The sequence below is a fragment of the Arvicola amphibius genome, chromosome 3, assembly GCF_903992535.2.
Source record: "Arvicola amphibius chromosome 3, mArvAmp1.2, whole genome shotgun sequence".
Lineage (NCBI taxonomy): Eukaryota > Metazoa > Chordata > Mammalia > Rodentia > Cricetidae > Arvicola > Arvicola amphibius.
The window spans coordinates 176,276,176-176,295,793 of NC_052049.1; the positions used below are offsets into that span (position 1 = coordinate 176,276,176).

Below are 19,618 nucleotides of genomic sequence, written 5' to 3' on the forward strand. Positions count from 1 at the left end.
ATGCCTGGCTGATCCCTGCCTTAAAAACAAAATTAAAAATACCCCAAGCAATTTTTTTCTTCATTTTAGAGCTATATAATATATATATATATATATATATATTTTTTTTTTTTTTACCCTCCTCTACTGATTTTATGTGATGCTAGGAGATCTTTGGCTCATTTGATCTTTGATGTTTTTTAGATAAGTAAAACACAAGAACAAACTGTTTGTATATAAATGTCATCTACATATCAAGTTAAAACTTTTTTTTTTAAATGCTGCTTGAGCTGGGCGATGGTGGTGCACATCTTTAATCCCAGCACTCGGGAGGCAGAGGCAGGCGGATCTCTGAGTTCGAGGTCAGCCTGGTCTACAAGAGCTAGTTCCAGACAGGCACCAAAGCTACAGAGAAACTGTATTGAAAAACAAAACAAAACAAAAACAAAAAAAATGCTGCTTGAGCTGAGCATGGTAGTGTATTTGGGGAGGTGGACGCATAAGGATTAATACGTGATTAAAGCAAACTTGGGCTGCATAGTGAGATTCTGCCTCAAAACCAAATTCAAAAAAACACCATTAACACAAAAAACTAAAAACAACAACACACAAAACAAAAAAAGAAAAAGTTGGGTATCTAGAAAATACTGCCAATGTGGATAATATAGGATTAATGGAAAAAAATACAGGCAATTGTTTAAGCTGGGGATGCATACTTAATGATTTGTCAGTCTTTATACTTTTGATTATGCCTAAAATGTTTCATAATGAAAAGCTAAATGCATAAATGAAAAGCTACATTTGTAGCTTAGTGATAATCATACTACTGTTAATGATTTTTAAAAATTTTCTCTGACATTTTAAATTTTAATATTAACAATTTGAATATGATATTCACAATTTGAAAGAAAGCATTTATTACCATAATTGCTTTGTTCTTTTATAGGCAAAGATTGAAAATGTGCAGAAAACAGGTTTCATCAAAGGACCAATGTTCAAAGGTGTTGCTTCTAGTCGATTTTTGCCCAAAGGCACGAAGACAAAAGTTAATTTGGAGGAACAGGGACGACAGAAGGTGTCATTCAGCTTCAGTCTTACAAAGAAAACTTTACAGAACAGGTTTCTCACTGCACTTAGCAATGAAAAGCAAAGTGATTCTCCAAACTCCCCAGCTACAACTCTTCAAGTAGACTCAAGCCCTAAAGTTAAAATGGACACAGGAGATACTTTTCCTACTACAGAAGAATCTTCCCCACCAAAGTCAAGAGTGGAATTGGGTAGAATTCATTTTAAGAAACATCTGCTTCATGTGACATCCAGGCCACAGCTGGCTACAGCCACAGCGGTAACATCTCCCCCTCCTGCTCCAATACAGTTACCAGCAGTCATAGCAGAATCAACTGTAGATTCACCACCTTCATCTCCACCTCCACCGCCTCCACCTCCCCAAGCCACATCACCCTTACCACCAGCACCAATATCAGAGCCAGTGGCCTTGCCACAGCCCCCAGAAACAGTTCTAATGACTGCACCAGTGGATGGAGTTCAGAAAGAGTCACCAGTTAAAACTGTACCAGAATCTTTAGAGGTGGATATGAAGCAGGAAATTGTATCTAACAGTTTGGAAGAACACACAATTCAAACTTTGAAACAACAAGCAGATAATCCCCTGCAAAGAGAAGATTCCCATATTGGGAAGGAAGAAGAAGTTTCAGATGGTTCTAAGATAAGCCTCAGTTCTAAAAAAGGGAGTTCTAAGAAGAAATCATCACAATTTGAAGGCACATTTCTTGGTTCAGAATCTGATGAAGATTCTGTACGGACTTCCTCCAGTCAAAGATCACATGATTTAAAATCTTCCATCGAGAAGGAAAGAGATTTTAAAAAGAGCTCAGCACCTTCAAAAAGTGAGGATTTGGGGAAGTCATCGAGATCTAAAACAGAGAGAGATGATAAATACTTTAGCTATTCAAAACTTGAAAGAGATACTCGGTATGTATCTTCTCGATGTAGGTCCGAAAGAGATCGAAGGCGGAGCCGATCTCGTTCTAGATCTGACAGAGTCTCTAGAACTAGTTTGTCTTATTCTCGGTCAGAGCGATCTCATTATTATGATTCTGATCGACGCTACCATAGGAGTTCCCCTTACCGTGAAAGGACACGCTATTCTCGGCCCTATACAGATAACAGGGCACGGGAGAGCTCAGACTCTGAAGATGAATATAAGAAGTCATATCCAAGGCGCACCTCATCCCATTCCTACAGAGACCTGAGGACATCATCATCTTACTCTAAATTTGATCGGGACTGTAAAACTGAGACCTCTTACTTAGAGATGGAGAGAAGAGGAAAGTATTCTTCAAAACTAGAAAGAGAATCCAAGCGGACTTCAGAGCATGAATCCATAAAAAGATGTTGTTCTTCCCCAACTGAACTGGGATTCCGACGGGGGTCCTCCTATTCTAAGCATGATAACAGTGCTTCCCGTTACAAATCTGCCCTTTCAAAACCCGTATCCAAGTCTGATAAATTTAAAAATTCTTTCTGTTGTGCAGAATTAAATGAGGAAAGCAAACAATCGCATTCTTTTAGTTTGCAGACTCCTTGTTCAAAAGGTAGTGAATTAAGAACAATTAATAAAATTTCTGAAAGAGAAAGGACTGGGTCTCCATCTCCATCAAATCAATTAAATGATTCACCTACTTTTAAAAAGCTAGATGAATCTCCTATTCTTAAGACTGAATTTATAGGCCATGATAGCCTTGACAATATTAAAGAATTAGAGTCATTATCAAAAGTGAAAAATGATCAGTTAAGAAGTTTCTGTTCTATTGAATTAAATATAAATGGATCTCCAGAGACAGAATCTGATATGGCAACATTTTGTGTCTCTAAAACAGATGCTATTTCAATGACTTCTGATGATAGTGTGACTGGATCAGAGGTATCCCCTTTGATCAAGGCTTGCATGCTTTCATCAAATGGATTTCAGAACGTTGGTAGATGTAAAGAAAAAGACTCAGATGATAGCTGTAGGCAGCATAGTAAGTCTAAAAGTCCATTAAGGGAAACAGAACCTTCGTTGTCACCGCACCATGATAAACTCACGTCTTTGCCAGGTAAGACTGTAGAATATTCCAAAACATTAATTAAAGAATCAATTGATAAGAGACGTTCTTGTTACAAAACCAAAGATTCAGATAGATGCTGTTCTCCAGTTGAGAACTCTGAAGCTGAAAATATTGAACCTTCGGTTATGAAGATTTCTTCAAATAGCTTTATGAATTTGCATTTGGAATCAAAAACAGTTATATGTGATAATAGAGAACCGACAGATCAGCACTCAAAATTTGCATGTGATGAATATAAGCAGAGCATTGGTAGCACTAGTTTAGCCTCACCTAACCATTTTGATGATTTGTATGAGTCTGTAGGGAGCTCAGGTGTTGTTTCATCTTTTCAGAGCCTTCCGCCAGGAATAAAATGTGACGAGAATACATCTTCAGTTCTAGATGCAGTGCAGAGTAAAAAAAGCACAGAGTTTTTAAAGTATGTAGGGAAAGAAACAGAAGTGGGTAGTGCCCTTCCTGATTCAGGAAAGGGATTTGCATCTTGGGAAAACAGGCACAATAATGTATTATCTGGGCAGTCTTTGCAAGAGGCTCAAGAAGAAGAGAATTCCATATTGCATGATAGAAGAGAAAGAGCAGAAATATTAGATGAGGAAGAAGGAAGAGGACGTACACATACTTCTGATGACTCAGAGGTTGTATTTTCTTATGATTTGAACTTAACCATGGAAGACAGTGATGGTATAACGTACACCTTAAAATGTGACAGTAGTGGTAATGCTCCTGAAATTATATCTACTATCCATGAAGATTATTCTGGATCTTCTGGAAGTTCAAGTGATGAAAGCGATTCAGAAGGTACAGAGTCTGATGACAGCAGTATCCCAAGAAACCGTCTCCAGTCTGTTGTGGTTGTGCCAAAGAATTCTACTTTGCCCATGGAAGAGACAAGTCCCTGTTCTTCTCGGAGCAGTCATAGCTACCGACATTATTCTGACCACTGGGAAGATGAAAGATTAGAGTCAAGGAGACATTCATATGAGGATAAGTTTGAGAGTATGTCAAGTAAAGGCTGTCCTCAGACTGACAAATTCTTCCTTCATAAAGGAACAGAGAGGAATTTAGAAACTTCTTATTCACAGTTCAGCAGAAAAGTAGATAATCACCTACCTGAAATTACTCATTCTCAAAGTGACGGGGTTGATAGTACAAGTCATACAGACTTGAAATCTGACCCTCTAGGTCACCTAAATTCAGAGGACACAGTAAGAGCCAAAACATCTAGGTCACAAGAGCTACCACTTTATTCTGATGATTTTGAAGATATCCCAAGTAAGTCTCGGCAACAGATAATTTTCTCTAATAGGCCTGATAGTAGTAGACTAGGAAAAACAGAGATGAACTTTTCTTCCTCTTGTGACATTTCTCGTATGGATGGCTTGCACGCATCAGAAGAGCTCAGAAACGTAGGGTGGGACTTCTCCCAACAAGAAAGGCCCACTAGCACATACCAGCAACCTGACAGCAGCTATGGAGCCTGTGGTACACACAAGTATCAACAAAATGCTGAACATTTTGGTGGGACCCATAATTACTGGCAAGGCAATGGTTATTGGGATCCAAGATCAGCAGGCAGACCTCCAGGAACTGGGGTTGCTTATGATCGAATTCAAGGGCAGGTACCGGATTCTTTAACAGATGATCGGGAAGAAGAGGAGAGTTGGGATCAGCGAAGTGGATCACATTTTTCAAGCCAGTCCAATAAATTTTTCTTCCATCAAAAGGACAAGGGATCAGTGCAAGCACCCGAAATAAGCAGCAATTCAACTAAGGATTCTTTAGTTACAAATGAAAGGAAAGATTTTTCAAAAAACTTTGAGAAAAATGACATAAAAGAAAGAGGACCTCCTAAAAAACGAAGGCAAGAATTGGAGAGTGATTCTGAAAGTGATAGTGAGCTACAGGCTAGAAAGAAAGTTAGAGTGGAGAGTGAGCCAGGAGAGACCTCAGCGCCGCTCCACTCGGGGCTGATGGGGCCTTCATGTGCAATGGATGACTTCAGGGACCCACAGCGGTGGAAAGAATTTGCCAAGCTGGGAAAGATGCCCTGTTACTTTGATCTTATTGAAGAAAACGTTTATTTAACTGAAAGGTGAGCCTAAGTAATGCTTTTGTTAATACGTTTGTGCTGCTTTTTTGTAAAGAAAAAAAATAATAAACTTTTCAGCATTTTAGACTGAAATAAGAGTTTGGTAAAATGTAGAGTAACAGAATCTATAAAATATCCTTTTCTCTTTATATTTACTAATAGAGTCATTTTTTTCTGTCTTTAAGAAAAGTGGTGTCTGGTTTTTTTTCTAATCTGAGCTACCCGAGGTAGCTGCTGGGAATCAAACTGCTTCCTGATGCTCTGGAAGCATAGCAAGCACTTCAAACTGCTGAGCCATCTCTCCACCCCTTGACTGTTTTTAGTGTATACTTTCTGCTGAGCCCTTTCCTTTTGTGTAGCGTTCCCTCCTGGTTCAGTCTACTTGTCATCCCTTTAAGCACTTTGAACATTCTGTTAATATTTTTACTGTGTACATAAGGTTAAGAAGACTATATTTATTCATTCATTTATTTTTTATTCTTGTGACAAAGTCTCATGCAGCTCAGGCTGGCCTTGAACTCTTGGTTTTTCTGCTTCTACTTCTTAAGTGCTTGGACTACAAGTACTTGTCACCACTATCAGTTTTGTCGTGGGTTTTTATGAACTTAATAGAACTTGGTTAGCCTAATTCTTCTACCAGAATACTTTTTTGAGAAAAATTTGCTTCTGAAATCTTCATCTGATTATTGTTTTAGATTTTTGCATTTATTTTTGAGATTATGTCTCATTATATTACCTGGACTGATCCAGATGTCTTTTGATCTTTATATCCTCCTGCCTTTGCCTCTTCTTGAGCTATTATTACACTTTTTAAACAGACATGTTCAAGTTTGATGTATACCACTAAGGAATCTCATAAAAGATTTGGTTCAGTTATATACACACTTTCTTTCTCTTGTGAAATAGCAGGCTGGCCTAGAGCTTGCTAAGTAACCAAGGCTGGTATAAAACTGGTATTTTTGCCCCAGCCTCCCCAGTGCTGGGATTATAGGCATGTGCCAACCTGGATCTGGTTGAATTAAAGCTCTTGATTAATTTTTTTTTTCAAGACAGGATTTCTTTGTGCAACATTCTTGGCTGTCCTGGAACTTGCTTTGTAGACCAGGCTCGCCTCAAACTCAGAGATCCACTTGCTCTGCCTCCTAAGTGCTGGTATTAAAAATGTGTGCCACAATTGCCTGACTTTTTTGAGACAGAATTTTATACCTACAAAAAAAAAAAAAAAAAAAAAAAACGTAGATTTACTTTTGTTTTATGTGTATAAATGCACTTTCCCTGCATGTCTGGTGCTTCTCAAGGCCATACAAGGGCAATGGAACTGGAGTTATGGACAGCTGTAAGCAACCACGTTGGTGCTGGGAGTCAAATTTAGAGTCCTCTGCAAAAGAGCAAGTGCTCCTTACTATTGAGCCATCCCTCTAGCTCCATACAAACTTTGATTTTATTTATATTTTATGTATGTGAGCATCTGTATGTATACCTGCATGCCTGAAGAGCACATCAGATCCTATTTTAGATGGTTGTGAGCCTCCATGTGGGTGCTGGGAATTGAACTCAGGACCTTTGGAAGAGCAGCCAGTGTTCTCAACCTCTGAACCATTTCTAAAGCCTTTCATACAAACTTTTATTTAGCAGTTGGTCTTATTTCCCTGAGCCTGTAGAACCCAAGACTTCTTGCCTTCGATTCCTAAGAGTGCTGTGATAAAGGCATGTGCCACCTTGGTCTAACCTTAGCTAGCCAGCTACCTGATTATTGAAAACCTTTCTGTTTTCTCCTAAACTTGGTGTGATTTGACCTGAACTAGAAAGTAAGGGCTGAATTTCAAGATGAGAAGACTTAAACTCATTTCTTCTCCTCATTGCCACATATTACTTTCCCTCCCTCCCTCCTTCCTGTGGTACTGAGGAATTGAGCCTAGGGCCTATTTGTATGCAAGTGCTTTGCTGAGCTAGCTATATTCCCCAGACTTTCTTTCCAGAATTCTCTATCCCCTGGGCTCCATACAGGATCTTAAATTGTTCTGGCTGGACTTGGCACTCGTGGTTTAGCCAGGCCTTGAATTTTGTGTATTTCCCTCAGGCTCCTGAACAGCTTGGATTATTTATACCACCACATCTACCACCACATCTGGCTTTTATCTCGCAAATATTGACAACTAGATCATTATTGTCATCTCATTCTCTTTTCTCCTCCTCCTCCTCTTTTTTTTGGGGGGGGGGGGGGGTGTGGGGTGGGGTGAGGTTGTGGGGGTATAGAGGGAACTCAGTCTGTTTCTACCTTAGTGTGGCCTTCCTTTTGATTGGTAGACTTACAGAAATAAATAAGAAACTGAGATTTAGTACTTATTTGGTTGAATATATTATCTTCAAGAGACCTGTCACAAAATCTCATGCAATTCTACCCAATAGAAAGAAGAATAAATCCCATCGGGATATTAAGCGGATGCAGTGTGAGTGCGCACCTCTCTCCAAAGATGAGAGAGCTCAAGGAGAAGTAGCCTGTGGAGAAGACTGCCTTAATCGTCTCCTCATGATTGAGTGGTAGGTACAATACTCCACTTCGCTCTTAACTTTCCTAGTATGTGTCTCTAAATATGAGAAATAATTAATGAAGGGTGTAATTTTAACCTTTTCCCTATAAGTAAATGAGTATAAGCAATAAAATCTCCAGAATTTAGTAGAAAACAGATACTAAGACAAATTCCCCTGTATTGCTCATTAGATTATAGCATCTGGCACATAAGTTCTATGTGAAATAGTTCTATTGCTAATACTAACATTCTATTGATGCTTTTTTTCCCTTCCCTTCTTCCCTCCCTTCTTTCCTTCATTTCTTTTTGACTTTTGACATAATATCTATTATGTAGCTCTAGCTGCCTTGGAACTCCCTGTATAGACCAAGCTGACCTCACACAGAGGTCTGTCTGCCTCTGCCTCTGCCTCTGCCTCTGCCTCTGCCTCTGCCTCTGCCTCTGGGGCACTTGGATTAAGGTTGTATGCCACCATGACCAGCCTCTACTACTACATTTAGTTAAGTCCTCCTTTTTCTTTTGTAATACTTATGCCCTGTGGAATAAATTGTGGTAATTTTAAACTTTGATTATAAAATAAAACACTAAAATTTGAAAATGCAAAAGGTGAAGTACCATTACCCAAACCTCTGTCCCATTGTAGTATTCTCAGAAATATTAATGTGTACAATACAGGTATATGTAATATATAATACTATGTATACTTTTATATAATCAGACCTAATCAGAATTGTATACACACAAACGTACCTAATTTGTGTTTTTTCCCTTCAAGACAGGGTTTGTCTGTATAGCTCTGGCTGTTTTGGAGCTCTCTCTGTAGACCAGGCTAGCCTCAAACATAGAGATTTGCCTGCCTCTGCCTCCTGAGCGTTGAGATTAAAGTCATATGTCACTACTCCCCAGCCAAACCCACCGTGTTTTCTGTTCATAGTTGACCATAGTAACCTTCTGCTGGTACATACTTGATTAGTATAGTTTATAAAATGTTAAATATCTCTGCATTTAAAATTGCCCCCCCCCCCTTTTTTTATTGTTAAAGACAGAGTACATATATCCTTTTCTGGTTTGGAACACGCTATGTAGACTCGCCAGGCGTAGAACTCATGAGATTTACCTACTTTTCTACCTCCCATTGATAGGATTGATGTTGTGTACCACCATGCCTATCTAAAAATGTTTTATAGTTTGGTTTCTTTATTTTTATTTTATTTTTTTTATTTATTTTTGGTTTTTTTGAGACAGAGTTTCTCTGTTTAGTCCTTGCTGTCCTGGAACTCACTCTGTAGCCTCGAACTCACAGAGATCTGTCTGCCTCTGCCTCCTGATTGTTGGGGTTAATTAAAGGTGTGCACCACTACTGCCACTTGATAGTTTTAAAACTAATCTGATTGATGAAAACATTTTTTCTTATTTTATTTTTTATGTGTATGGATGTTTTTGTCTGTATTTAATATCTGCATACTAAGTGCATGCCTGGTACATGTGGAAGCCAAAAGAAGATACCCTGGAACTGGAGTTAGAGATGGTTGTTAGTTGCCATGTGTGTGCTGAAGTGTGAATTCAGATTTTCTGGAAGAAAAGCTAGTCAATCTCTCCAGCCTGACTATTTTAACATGGAAAAGTTACTAGTTTAGGCGGTGCATACTTTTTATCCCAGCACTTAGAGGAAGAACAGGCAAATCTCTGTGAGTTTGAGGCCAGTCGGTCTTGTAAGTAGGTACCTTATTTTAAATTTCTTTTTTGATGATACAGGTATTTTACCCATTTCTCATTTCAGTTCCTCTCGATGTCCAAATGGAGATTATTGTTCGAATAGACGGTTTCAGAGAAAGCAGCATGCAGATGTAGAAGTTATACTTACAGAAAAGAAAGGCTGGGGCTTACGAGCTGCCAAGGATCTTCCTTCGTAAGTTTGGTTTCAATCAGCTTTCACTTTATTTTGTGTTACTGTATTTGGTTAGGCATTTTGTAGGAAAAAGGTTTATTTCAGTGGTGTTTAGTAATGGTTATTATGTAGAATGACTTTGTTAAATTGACTTCTAGAAAATAAATAAAAAGTCCCATTTTGACCAGATAGTGGTGGCACACGGCTTTGATCCTAGTTCTAGGGAGGCAGAGGCATGTGGATATCTGAGTTTGAGACCAGTCTGCTACAGAACGAGTTCCAGGACAACCGGAGCTACACAGACCATGTCTCCAAAAACAAAACAAAAAAAGGGCAGGTAATCATTCTGGTCGGGTTTGAATCCTAGGCTGGATGGAATTCTGACTTTGGGCAGATGATCTGATTTCTTTATACTCTGTATTATCTGTCATAAGACCCACGTCACATAGCATCCGTGATCAGATTTAGTTAGGAGAATTTGCTTTTTCATAAGTGAGTGTCCTATGTAAAGTATTTTTTAGCAGTTAACCATCATTCACAGGACAACCTATGTAGATCTTCAGATTTTGTCATTATTACACATTACTTACAAAAGATACAGTTCTTTCTTTAGAAAGAAACATCTTAGGCTTGATTATTTTTACTTTATATGTATATATGTTTTGCTTCAATGTACATCTGTCTATCACTTATACCTAGTGCCAGAAGAAGTCAGAAGAGTGTATTAGATCACATGGAATTGGAATTACATATGGTTGTGAGCTGCCATTTTGTTTGCTGGAATGTTGGTCTTCTTAATTGCTGAACTATCTCTCTAGCTCCTCAAATACTGATTATAAAAATAATAATTTAACTTTTTAGGTTTAGCCATGAGTAATTAGATTGTTATTACTGAGATCTAAACATATTTGCCATGGGCTGTTACAAAAATGTATTTATTTACTGTATTTTTCTGTGCCTACTTGAGTTTTGTTGTTTATTGAGACAGGGTCTCATTGAGTAGACCAGGCTGGCCTTGAACTCACAGGGATATTCCTGTCTTCATATCCCAGTTGCTGGGATTAAATATGCGTTCCACTTGCCCAACTGAGTTTTATTTTTTATGCAATTGTTGCTTTTCCTCTCTTTTATTTAGTGCTGTGGTTTTTTCAGCCAGGATCTCATACTGTAGCCCAGGTTGTCCTACAACATGAGAAAGTTATCCTGTCTCAGTCTCTCAGAGGTTGAGATTAGGTGCTATCCTGCTATGCCCTCTCATTTATTTCACTTGTTTGATTTTTTTTTTTTTTTTCTTCTGAGGCAGGGTTTCTCTATGTAACAGTCCTGGCTGCCCTGGAACTCACTCGGTAGACCAACTGGCCTCGAACTCACAAGGATTGTCCTGCCTCTGCCTCTCAAGTGTTGGAATTAAAGGCGTGTGCCACCACCACCCGATTTTAATTTTTTTTTAAGAAAGAATTCTTATCAGTTGGCAGGGTAGCTTTAGTAAACACTGATTATAGCAATATTTGATAAACAAAACTAAATGGTTCACTTTTTGTTTTTATTTGTGTCTGTATGTGGAGGTCAGAGGACAAGAAACTTGTCGGGGAACAAGTTCTTTCCTTCTGTCATGTGTGCTTCAGGTATTGAACTCAGATGGTCATACTGACATAAGTATCTTTACCTCCTGAGACATCTCACTGCCCCTGTTTATATTCTTAAAATTGTTTCATTAGAGCATGTTTTATTTAAAGGTTAAAACTTCCAGCCAGGCTGACCGGGTATGATGTCCCATGCCTTTAATTCCAGCACTTGGAAGGCAGAGGTAGATAGATCTTGGAGTTCGAGGCCAGGCTGGTCTACAGAGCAAATTCCAGGACAACCAGGGCTACACGGAAAACTGGCTGGAGAGATGTTTCAGTGGTTAAGAGCTCTGGTTCTTGCAGAGGACCAGTTTCCAGCACCCATTTGAGAGCTCTCAACCATCTGTAACTCTGGCTTTAGGGGATTTGATTCCCTTTTCTGGCCTTAGTGAGCACCAGGCATGCACATGGCACACAGAAATGCATGCAAAAGACTAGTTGCATAAAATGAATGAATGAATATATATATATATATATATATATATATATATGAAAGATGTCAGGTCTGTAGTTGAGTCATAAGAGAATTAATTATTCTTCCTTTACTTGGTCCATGGTTTGTAGTTTGCTATTTTTTGAGCTCATCAGTGTCTTTTATTTTAGGGTTAGGGTAGGGTTTAGGGTTTCTCTGCTGCTTTGTAGCCTGTCCTGGAACTAGCTCTTGTAAACCAGGTTGGCCTTGAACTCACAGAGATTCACCTGCATCTGCCTCCCAAGTGCTGGGATTAAAGGCATAAGCCACCACCGCCTGGCTTTTTAGTGTCTTAAATATCCCTTAGGTGTTAGACGTCCGTAGTAGTACTCATTTATTTAAATCTTTGGTGTATTTATTACAGGTCCTGAACAGCTTCACTTCTTTAAGAATAAAGGTTGTCTTTCATTCTTACAGAGTATAGTTTTCTCAACCTTTATTCTAAATATTTCCTAAATGGCCTGTAGTATGCTGTCTGTCTGAAAAGCATGCAGACATATTACAATGTTACGATTTCCAGTTGGCTGTAGAGTATACATTATATAAGTTGCTGTTATTTCACAAGACCTCATTGAAGGTTACTTGTAAAACTTCATTATCCTTGTTCATAGAAGAGTTAAGCAACTTGCCATTTGGTCTTTAGGCCAAATCTAGGTCTGAAGGCATGGATGTTGCTTTATACCTTTTATATGGATAGTTTCTTCCTCTCCCCTTCCCTTCCTTCACTGCCTTTTATTGTTTTCTGGTGTGAAAGAAACAGAGTTATCTTGGGTTATTCTTGGGAATGTCCCTTTGCATAAATAAAGCTCTTCCATTGCAATTTTGTACAGCTGTATTATGCAAGTTTCTGATATGTATTCTGGGCAATGAGACCAGCCAAGAAGCCAGAGACAGATTTGATTATCATTATCATTAAAAGAACTCTTAAAGTAAGGGCAGCAGAAGGACTGCTACCATATTGAATTTTTCCTGACAATTGTCAACATGCATAGTTTCTTCAGTGCTCTTTCCTAACTTGTATAGTTTAAAAGTTTCTTAGACTCAGTGGTCTTTTAAAGAAAAGAGGTAGTTTAGGAAAGTAGTAGGTGATGTATGCTACTCAAGGGACTGAAGCAGCGGATCTCAGGTTCAAGGTCAGCCACTGTAATGAGTATATGATAAATATTTTTGAAATATTTCTTAATTTTTTTCATTTTGTAAATTTTCAGTATAGTTCCTAGGCTGGAAGTGTTACTCTTGTTTTGTAGGAACACCTTCGTCTTGGAATACTGTGGAGAGGTACTTGACCATAAAGAGTTTAAGGCGCGGGTAAAAGAATACGCACGGAACAAAAATATCCACTACTATTTCATGGCTCTGAAAAATGATGAGGTGAGCAGTGTTTATTTTGAAACACATGAAAACTGTTGCATTGGTAATGGAGTGTGTGTGGTATACTGATTGATCATTAAAGTAACAAAAATTGGGGCTAGAAGGAATTAAAAAATTAATTAGCCAGCTATGTTGACCAGGGCCTATAATTTCAGCACTGGGGAGAAGATCAGGAGTTCAAGACTATCTAGATAGGGAATTTGAGGCCAGCTTGTGCTACGTAATACTCTTATCTCAAAACAAAACAGAAAGGATCAGAACAATATATAGTTTGTATTTGTTTATGAAAGGATGGGAGAGGGTAGTGTTTATATATAAATACAAGCATACATAAAATAGTTTCTCACAAAACTTTTTGTGAGAAATGACATGTTAATGAAGTATTTTGCATTTTTGTAAATCTCTTCAGTTTGTGGCTTAGATCCTTATATCTGCCTTTATAGTCGAGGTAGAAATGCTAAGTCTAGGGACCTATCACTCAGGTCATAGAGGTATTGAGCTGTGTCACAGCACTTGTTTCAGAAGGAATTATTTCACATATGAGATTGAAATGCAGTAAATGTAAGAAATAGCTAAAAGTAGGTAAGAGAGACGACATTTTCTGTTGTTTTGAGACGGTCTCACTTGTAACTTTGGCTTACCTAGAACTCAGAAGGCTAGTTTGGATTTTCAGTGTTCCTCCTGCCCCACCTCCCAAGTGCTGGGATTAAAGACGTGGGAATTGTGGCCTAGAATTTGGCAAATAAAACAGGATGACCTTGAACTTCTGATCCTCCTGCCTCTGCCGCAATTTTTAGGATTACAGGTGTGTGCTACTATTCCTGGTTTTATGAAGTGTTGAGGGCTGAGCCCAGGATTTCTACATTCTAGACAAACACTGTAACAACTGCCCCATGAGATAATTTTGCCTTTCTGTATTCAGAAATTGTCCAAAAGGGCAGTTAACCATTTGTTACTTTATTACAGAAACTTCTCTAAAATAGGGTAAGAGGCAAAGGGATGTGTGATTTATAACCTAAAATTGCCTTAAAGGTTGCTTGCTTTTTCAAAATGCATGGATATTTTAAGATCTCATTTTAAAACTCTTAAAAAAATCACCTTCTTTACCCCAGATAATAGATGCCACTCAAAAGGGGAATTGCTCTCGTTTCATGAATCATAGCTGTGAGCCAAACTGTGAAACCCAAAAAGTAAGTTGATATAAATTTATTTAAATTTTGAAATATTTATTCAAGATTACTGTTTTGACCATTAATTTTAATTTCTGCATCAGAAGTACTCTTAATTACTTTTTATTTTATTTTATTTTTATTTTAGAATTAGTTTAGATTTATAAAAACACAAAAATACAGCATTGCAAAAATAGTGTTGCCCATATATGGTCCCGACTTGCTTTCTCCAAGTGTTGTTTTTTGTTTTTGTTTTGTTTTTTTTAGTGTAGTGTATATAATAACGGTAATTCAGTGATAATGTCCAAGGGAATTCTGATTAATCAAAAGACTTTACTATAATTTTATTTACTGTTTAAAGTAACAGTTATGTTGTCTGATGTGTGTGCACATATGTGTGCTCTTGTATGTGTGTGTGCGCACCTGCATATGCATGTAGAGGTTGGAGGAAATCTTGCAGGAGTTGAATATTTTACCATGTGTTTACACGGGATTAAATTCAGTTGATTGCTTGCTAGCAAATGCTTTTCGCCGATGAGCCATCTTTCCAGCCTTTTAATATTTTTACAGCTATAATTTTTCTGCTCTGAAGTCCAGCCCAGAAAATAGTGTTTTATTGTTTCCTTGCCTATAATTTAGATTCTGTTTCCAAAATACCGTACGTAATTCAAACTTTAATCTTATTTTCACCAAGTCCAATGACTATTGTCATATTCATACTTTTTTTGTAGTTTTTCTTTTATTTAAAAATTTGTTGTATCTGTAGGTGCTTTGCTTGTGTGTCTGTACACTAGGTGTGTGCACAGTGCCTACAGAGTACAGAAGAGGGTGTTAGGTTTACCTGGGTGCTTCACAATATACATTATAACATATACATTATAACTCCAGGTGATCTGATGATGCCTTTGTCTGACCTCTGTGGGCATACTTGCAAGCAAAACACCCATACACAGAATAAAATAAATTCTTTAAAGAAAATAAAAAAAAATCCAAGTAAATAAGCTATAGGGACAAGGAGGAAGATGAACTCAATGGAGAAAAGTGCTTGTTGTACAAATCTGATGACCTACCTGAGTTTGGATATCTGGACTCCACAATTTAAAAAGTCAGATGTGGCAGTTGGCTTCTAATTCTAGCGCTCCTATAGCAGGGTGGGAAGTGCAGACAAGGAATGACTTGGAAACTTGTGGGCTAGCTAGTCTGTGGCTAAGTGGCAGAAACAAGAGAGACCTTGCTTCAAAAGAAAGTGCAAGGCGGGTTGGAGATATGACTCAGCAGTTAAGAGTACTTTCTATTCTTATAAAAGACCAGGGTTTGATACTAGGAATTGAACTAAGTTTATGATACTTAGTGACACCAAGAATCTCCTACTTTTTTTTTTAAGGATTAAATGAGCTCATGTATGTATGTATGTATGTATGTATGTATGTATGTAAGTTTAAAAAGCAGCATTTTTTCTTTTTCTGTATTCTGGGCCTTGTATTTGCTAATCAAGCGCTTTCCATTTGGCTACATTCTCTAGGCGGTAGCCATTCATCTTATTGTATTACAGCCAGTTTATAGATACTGAATCTTACAGTCTATTAAATGAGAATGATAGTTGGTTAGTTTATTTAAGGAAAAATCAACCTGTTTGCTTTGAGAAAACACTTATTATATAAAGATCCATGTGCATAATTTACTCAGGTGATGGTCTTTGTACATATGCATGCACAAACATTAGTCAGCTACTAATGTCTGTTCTTTTCAAAACATTCCAGTGGACTGTGAATGGACAACTGAGGGTTGGATTTTTTACCACCAAGCTAGTTCCTTCAGGTTCAGAGTTAACATTTGACTATCAGTTCCAAAGATATGGGTAAGTAATGGTTTTATTCTATTTTGTTACTTTTGATATGGAAAATGGGTTTTCAGTTACAGAGATAACAATTCTCATCTATGGTATGCCATCATTTTGTTTTTCCTGTTATATGATCTTTCTGGCCACTAATGAATTTACAGTATAGGAACTATGTAATGTTCCTCTGAGCTCAATATAATAAAACTTTACTATAGGTTCGAGGATGTAGTTCAGTCGGTGGAATGCTTTCCTAGCATGCATAAAGCCCTGGTTTTGATTCCCAGCACTGAATAAAAAAACAGTGTAGTAGTGCATGCCTCATGGGACAGTCCTATATAGTTCCTCATAATGTGGTGACTCCCAACCATAAAGTTATTTTTGTTGCTACTTCAAAACTGTAGTTTTGCGACTGTTGTGAGTCATAATGTAAATATGTGTTTTTCAGTGGTCTTAGGTGACACCCCTTTGAAAAGATTGGTTGACCTCCAAAGGGGTCATGACCCACAGGTTGAGAGCTGCTGGTGTTGGAGGTGGAGGCAGTAGGATCAGAACTTCAAGGTTACTCGTGCCTGTGTATCAAGTTGAGGACAGCCCATGAGACCCTTTCTTTTAAAAAAAAAAAAAAAAGGACTCAAAACTCATTCATTATAGAAATGCCAACTCTGAACATATATGTGTGTGAAGAGTAAAATGTCCTTATTCATCTATCTTTTATCAACTTTTGGCTAATTTATTAATACTTTCAGAAGTTGGAGAGATGGCTCAGAGAGGTTAAGAGTGCTGGCTGTTATTCCAGAGAACTTGAGTTTAATTCCTTGCACTGCCAATTCCTGGCAGCTCATAACTGTCTGTAACTCAGTTTGGGTCCAAGGAATTCTACACTCACACAAGCAAAACATGAATGCAAATAAAATAAAAATAAATAACTTTTTGAAGTTTGGGTTTGGTGTTGTACTCTGATTCAAGCAGTTGGGAGGTCAAGGCAGGTAGACTTTGAGCGCAAGGCTAGCCTGGGTCTGCATACTGCATAGGAAATTCCAAGCCAGCCAGGGCTCTATAGTGGAACTGTTATTTTAGCAAGGCAAAGTGGTACATGCTTGTCTTCCCCACACTCAAAAGGCAAAAGGATCAAAGATAAATACAACTAATAAAGTTCTGGGGTGGGAATTTCAAGTAAACTATAAAACTAAAGAGTGTCCTCCTCTCCACATTATATCTTTGTGAACTTGCAGCTTTTGATGCTTATGTTAAAAGTTACACAGACTCCACTTCCTGGATATTTTAATTCCTTTAGGATAAGGTGCAATCTTCTTACTTTGTCAGTGTTTCTTACCAGTGGATTTTTTTCTCAGTACTGACATTATTTCAGATATTCCTTTACATATTTCATATTTCAGAGTTTAGTCATCTTTGAGATTCTTTCAGTTTTGAGACTGATTCTCTCCTTATAAACCAGCACAAATGTCAAGGAGTATTCTGTTCTGACTACTTGCTTTTCTTGTCATGTATTTAGGAGATAAGTTACAGATTGGATTCTAAGTAGATTCCCACTGTTTTTCTGTGCTTAGATTATCCTTTTCTTAGGACAAAGAAACTGGACATGTTCATGAATCCTTGCTTTGTTTATGAAGTGATTTTTTTTTCTTCTGATTAGTACTCTCTTTCTCTGTCTCTATACACATGCACGCACGCACGCATGCATGCACGCTAAATTTATCCTTCTACTTTTTTTTTAAACATTTTATTATTATGTATAGTGTTCTGTCTGTATGTATGCTTCCTGGCCAGAAGAGGGCACCAGATCTCATTACAGATGGCTGTGAGCCACCATGTGGTTGCTGGGAATTGAACTCAGGACCTCTGGAAGAGCAGTCAATGCTCTTAACCTCTGAGCCATCTCTCCAGCCCCTATCCGTGTACTTTTAAAGTAGTCATTTATTTTTCTTCTGGTAACTTTGGGCACAAATTGCAAAGGTAGTTTCTATCCAGGCCCATAGACTTAAATCAGTATTCTTTTCTACCTTTTCCCTTGTCTCCATGGTTTAATTTAATTAATTATTACTATATTTGGTATTATAGCAGGCCATTGAATATGAACCATTTTTAAATCAAATCTTTCCTTTTGAGTAGCTTGATGATACTGTATTTTATGGTTTTTTTTTTTTTTTAGTAATGGATCTTTTTGGTGTACCAATTAAACATACATAAATGATAATTGTATAAGCTGTGTAAGGAATTCTATCTAGCACAAACATGTAAATAGTCTCTTATTTTCATGCATCAATAACTAATCTTATAAATTGAGAAATCATTAAGTAATTGACTTGTTTTATCTAACGAGTGATAAAAGATTAGGGAAATAATGTAGCCAGTACAGATGGTGCAGACCTGTAATCCCAGTACACAGGAGGCTGAGGCAGAGGAGCTGTAGTCAAAGCTAGGCTGGGTAACTTGGAGAAATTGTCTCAGAAATAGAATGTAGAAAAGGGACTGGAAATAAAGCTTACTAGTAGGACTCTTGTCCAACTTGTGGAATCTTTGGATTGAATCTCTAGTCTAACACACACACAGAGAGAGAGAGAGAGAGAGAGAGAGAGAGAGAGAGAGAGAGAGGGCTGTGAAAAAGGAATTAATATTTTTTAAAATTGGCTATGTGTGACATTTTCTGCTTTTTTTTTAAAGATTTATTTATTATGTATACAACATTCTGCATGCATGTATGCTCACACGCCAGAAGAGGGCACCAGACCTCATTCCAGATGGTTGTGAGTCACCATATGGTTGCTGGGAATTGAACTCAGGACCTCTGGAAGAGTAGCCGGTGCTCTTAACCACTGAGCCATCTCTCCAGCCCAGGAATTAATATCTTTTACAAGGAATTTTTAGACATTTCTAGTAAAAGTAGGTTTGTAAAGAGTCTTTTAATGAATACTTTGATATTTCCTGTCGAGTGGTATGATTCTTAATGTGCTCTCACTTTTACATGCTTTATTTTCCTTAACAACAGCAAAGAAGCTCAGAAATGTTTCTGTGGGTCAGCTAACTGCCGGGGTTACCTGGGAGGAGAAAACAGAGTCAGCATCCGAGCAGCAGGAGGGAAGATGAAAAAGGAGCGCTCTCGAAAGAAGGATTCAGTAAGTGTGCCATCAGTTTTTCAGAATTTAGAATAAAAGTTTTAAGGAAATAGCCTGTTTAATGTAAAAGGAAAATCCGGGTTTTGATGAAATATTTTTGGAAAAGAGTTGTGGTTGACTTTTTATTTCATTTTATAAGAGATTAGAATAAAGTACTGGAAACTTCTAAAGTATGCCAAAAATTCCTTACTTTTTCTAAGCTTGTCTTTGTTCAGGGTTGTGTGTACACACACACATTCTACAAGTATGAAGGTTAAAGGACAGTTTGCAGGAGTCTGTTCTCTATTTACAAGTTGGTCCCAGGAATCAAACTAAGGTCATCTTAGTTTGCAGCGAGCACCTTTACCTTCTGAGCCATCTAACTTGACCCATATGTTTTTCATTGAATA

General features: G+C 37.8%; 1 protein-coding gene across 6 annotated transcripts in view; it reads left to right on the forward strand.

Moving 5' to 3' along the window:
- The window catches only part of Setd2 (SET domain containing 2, histone lysine methyltransferase), a 91,597-nt gene that overhangs the window by 16,138 nt on the left and 55,841 nt on the right, over window positions 1-19,618 (forward strand). For all 6 annotated transcript variants that reach the window (XR_005284605.2, XR_005284604.2, XM_038321594.2 and 3 more), the window contains 7 exons: window positions 926-5,202; window positions 7,609-7,740; window positions 9,511-9,639; window positions 12,963-13,086; window positions 14,199-14,276; window positions 16,016-16,113; window positions 19,103-19,229. Coding sequence is in view for 4 of the 6 variants with exons in the window: in XM_038321594.2 (XP_038177522.1) it covers window positions 926-5,202; window positions 7,609-7,740; window positions 9,511-9,639; window positions 12,963-13,086; window positions 14,199-14,276; window positions 16,016-16,113; window positions 19,103-19,229 (4,965 nt within the window). In the remaining 2 variants the exon portion in view is untranslated. The remainder of the gene's footprint in view (window positions 1-925; window positions 5,203-7,608; window positions 7,741-9,510; window positions 9,640-12,962; window positions 13,087-14,198; window positions 14,277-16,015; window positions 16,114-19,102; window positions 19,230-19,618) is intronic.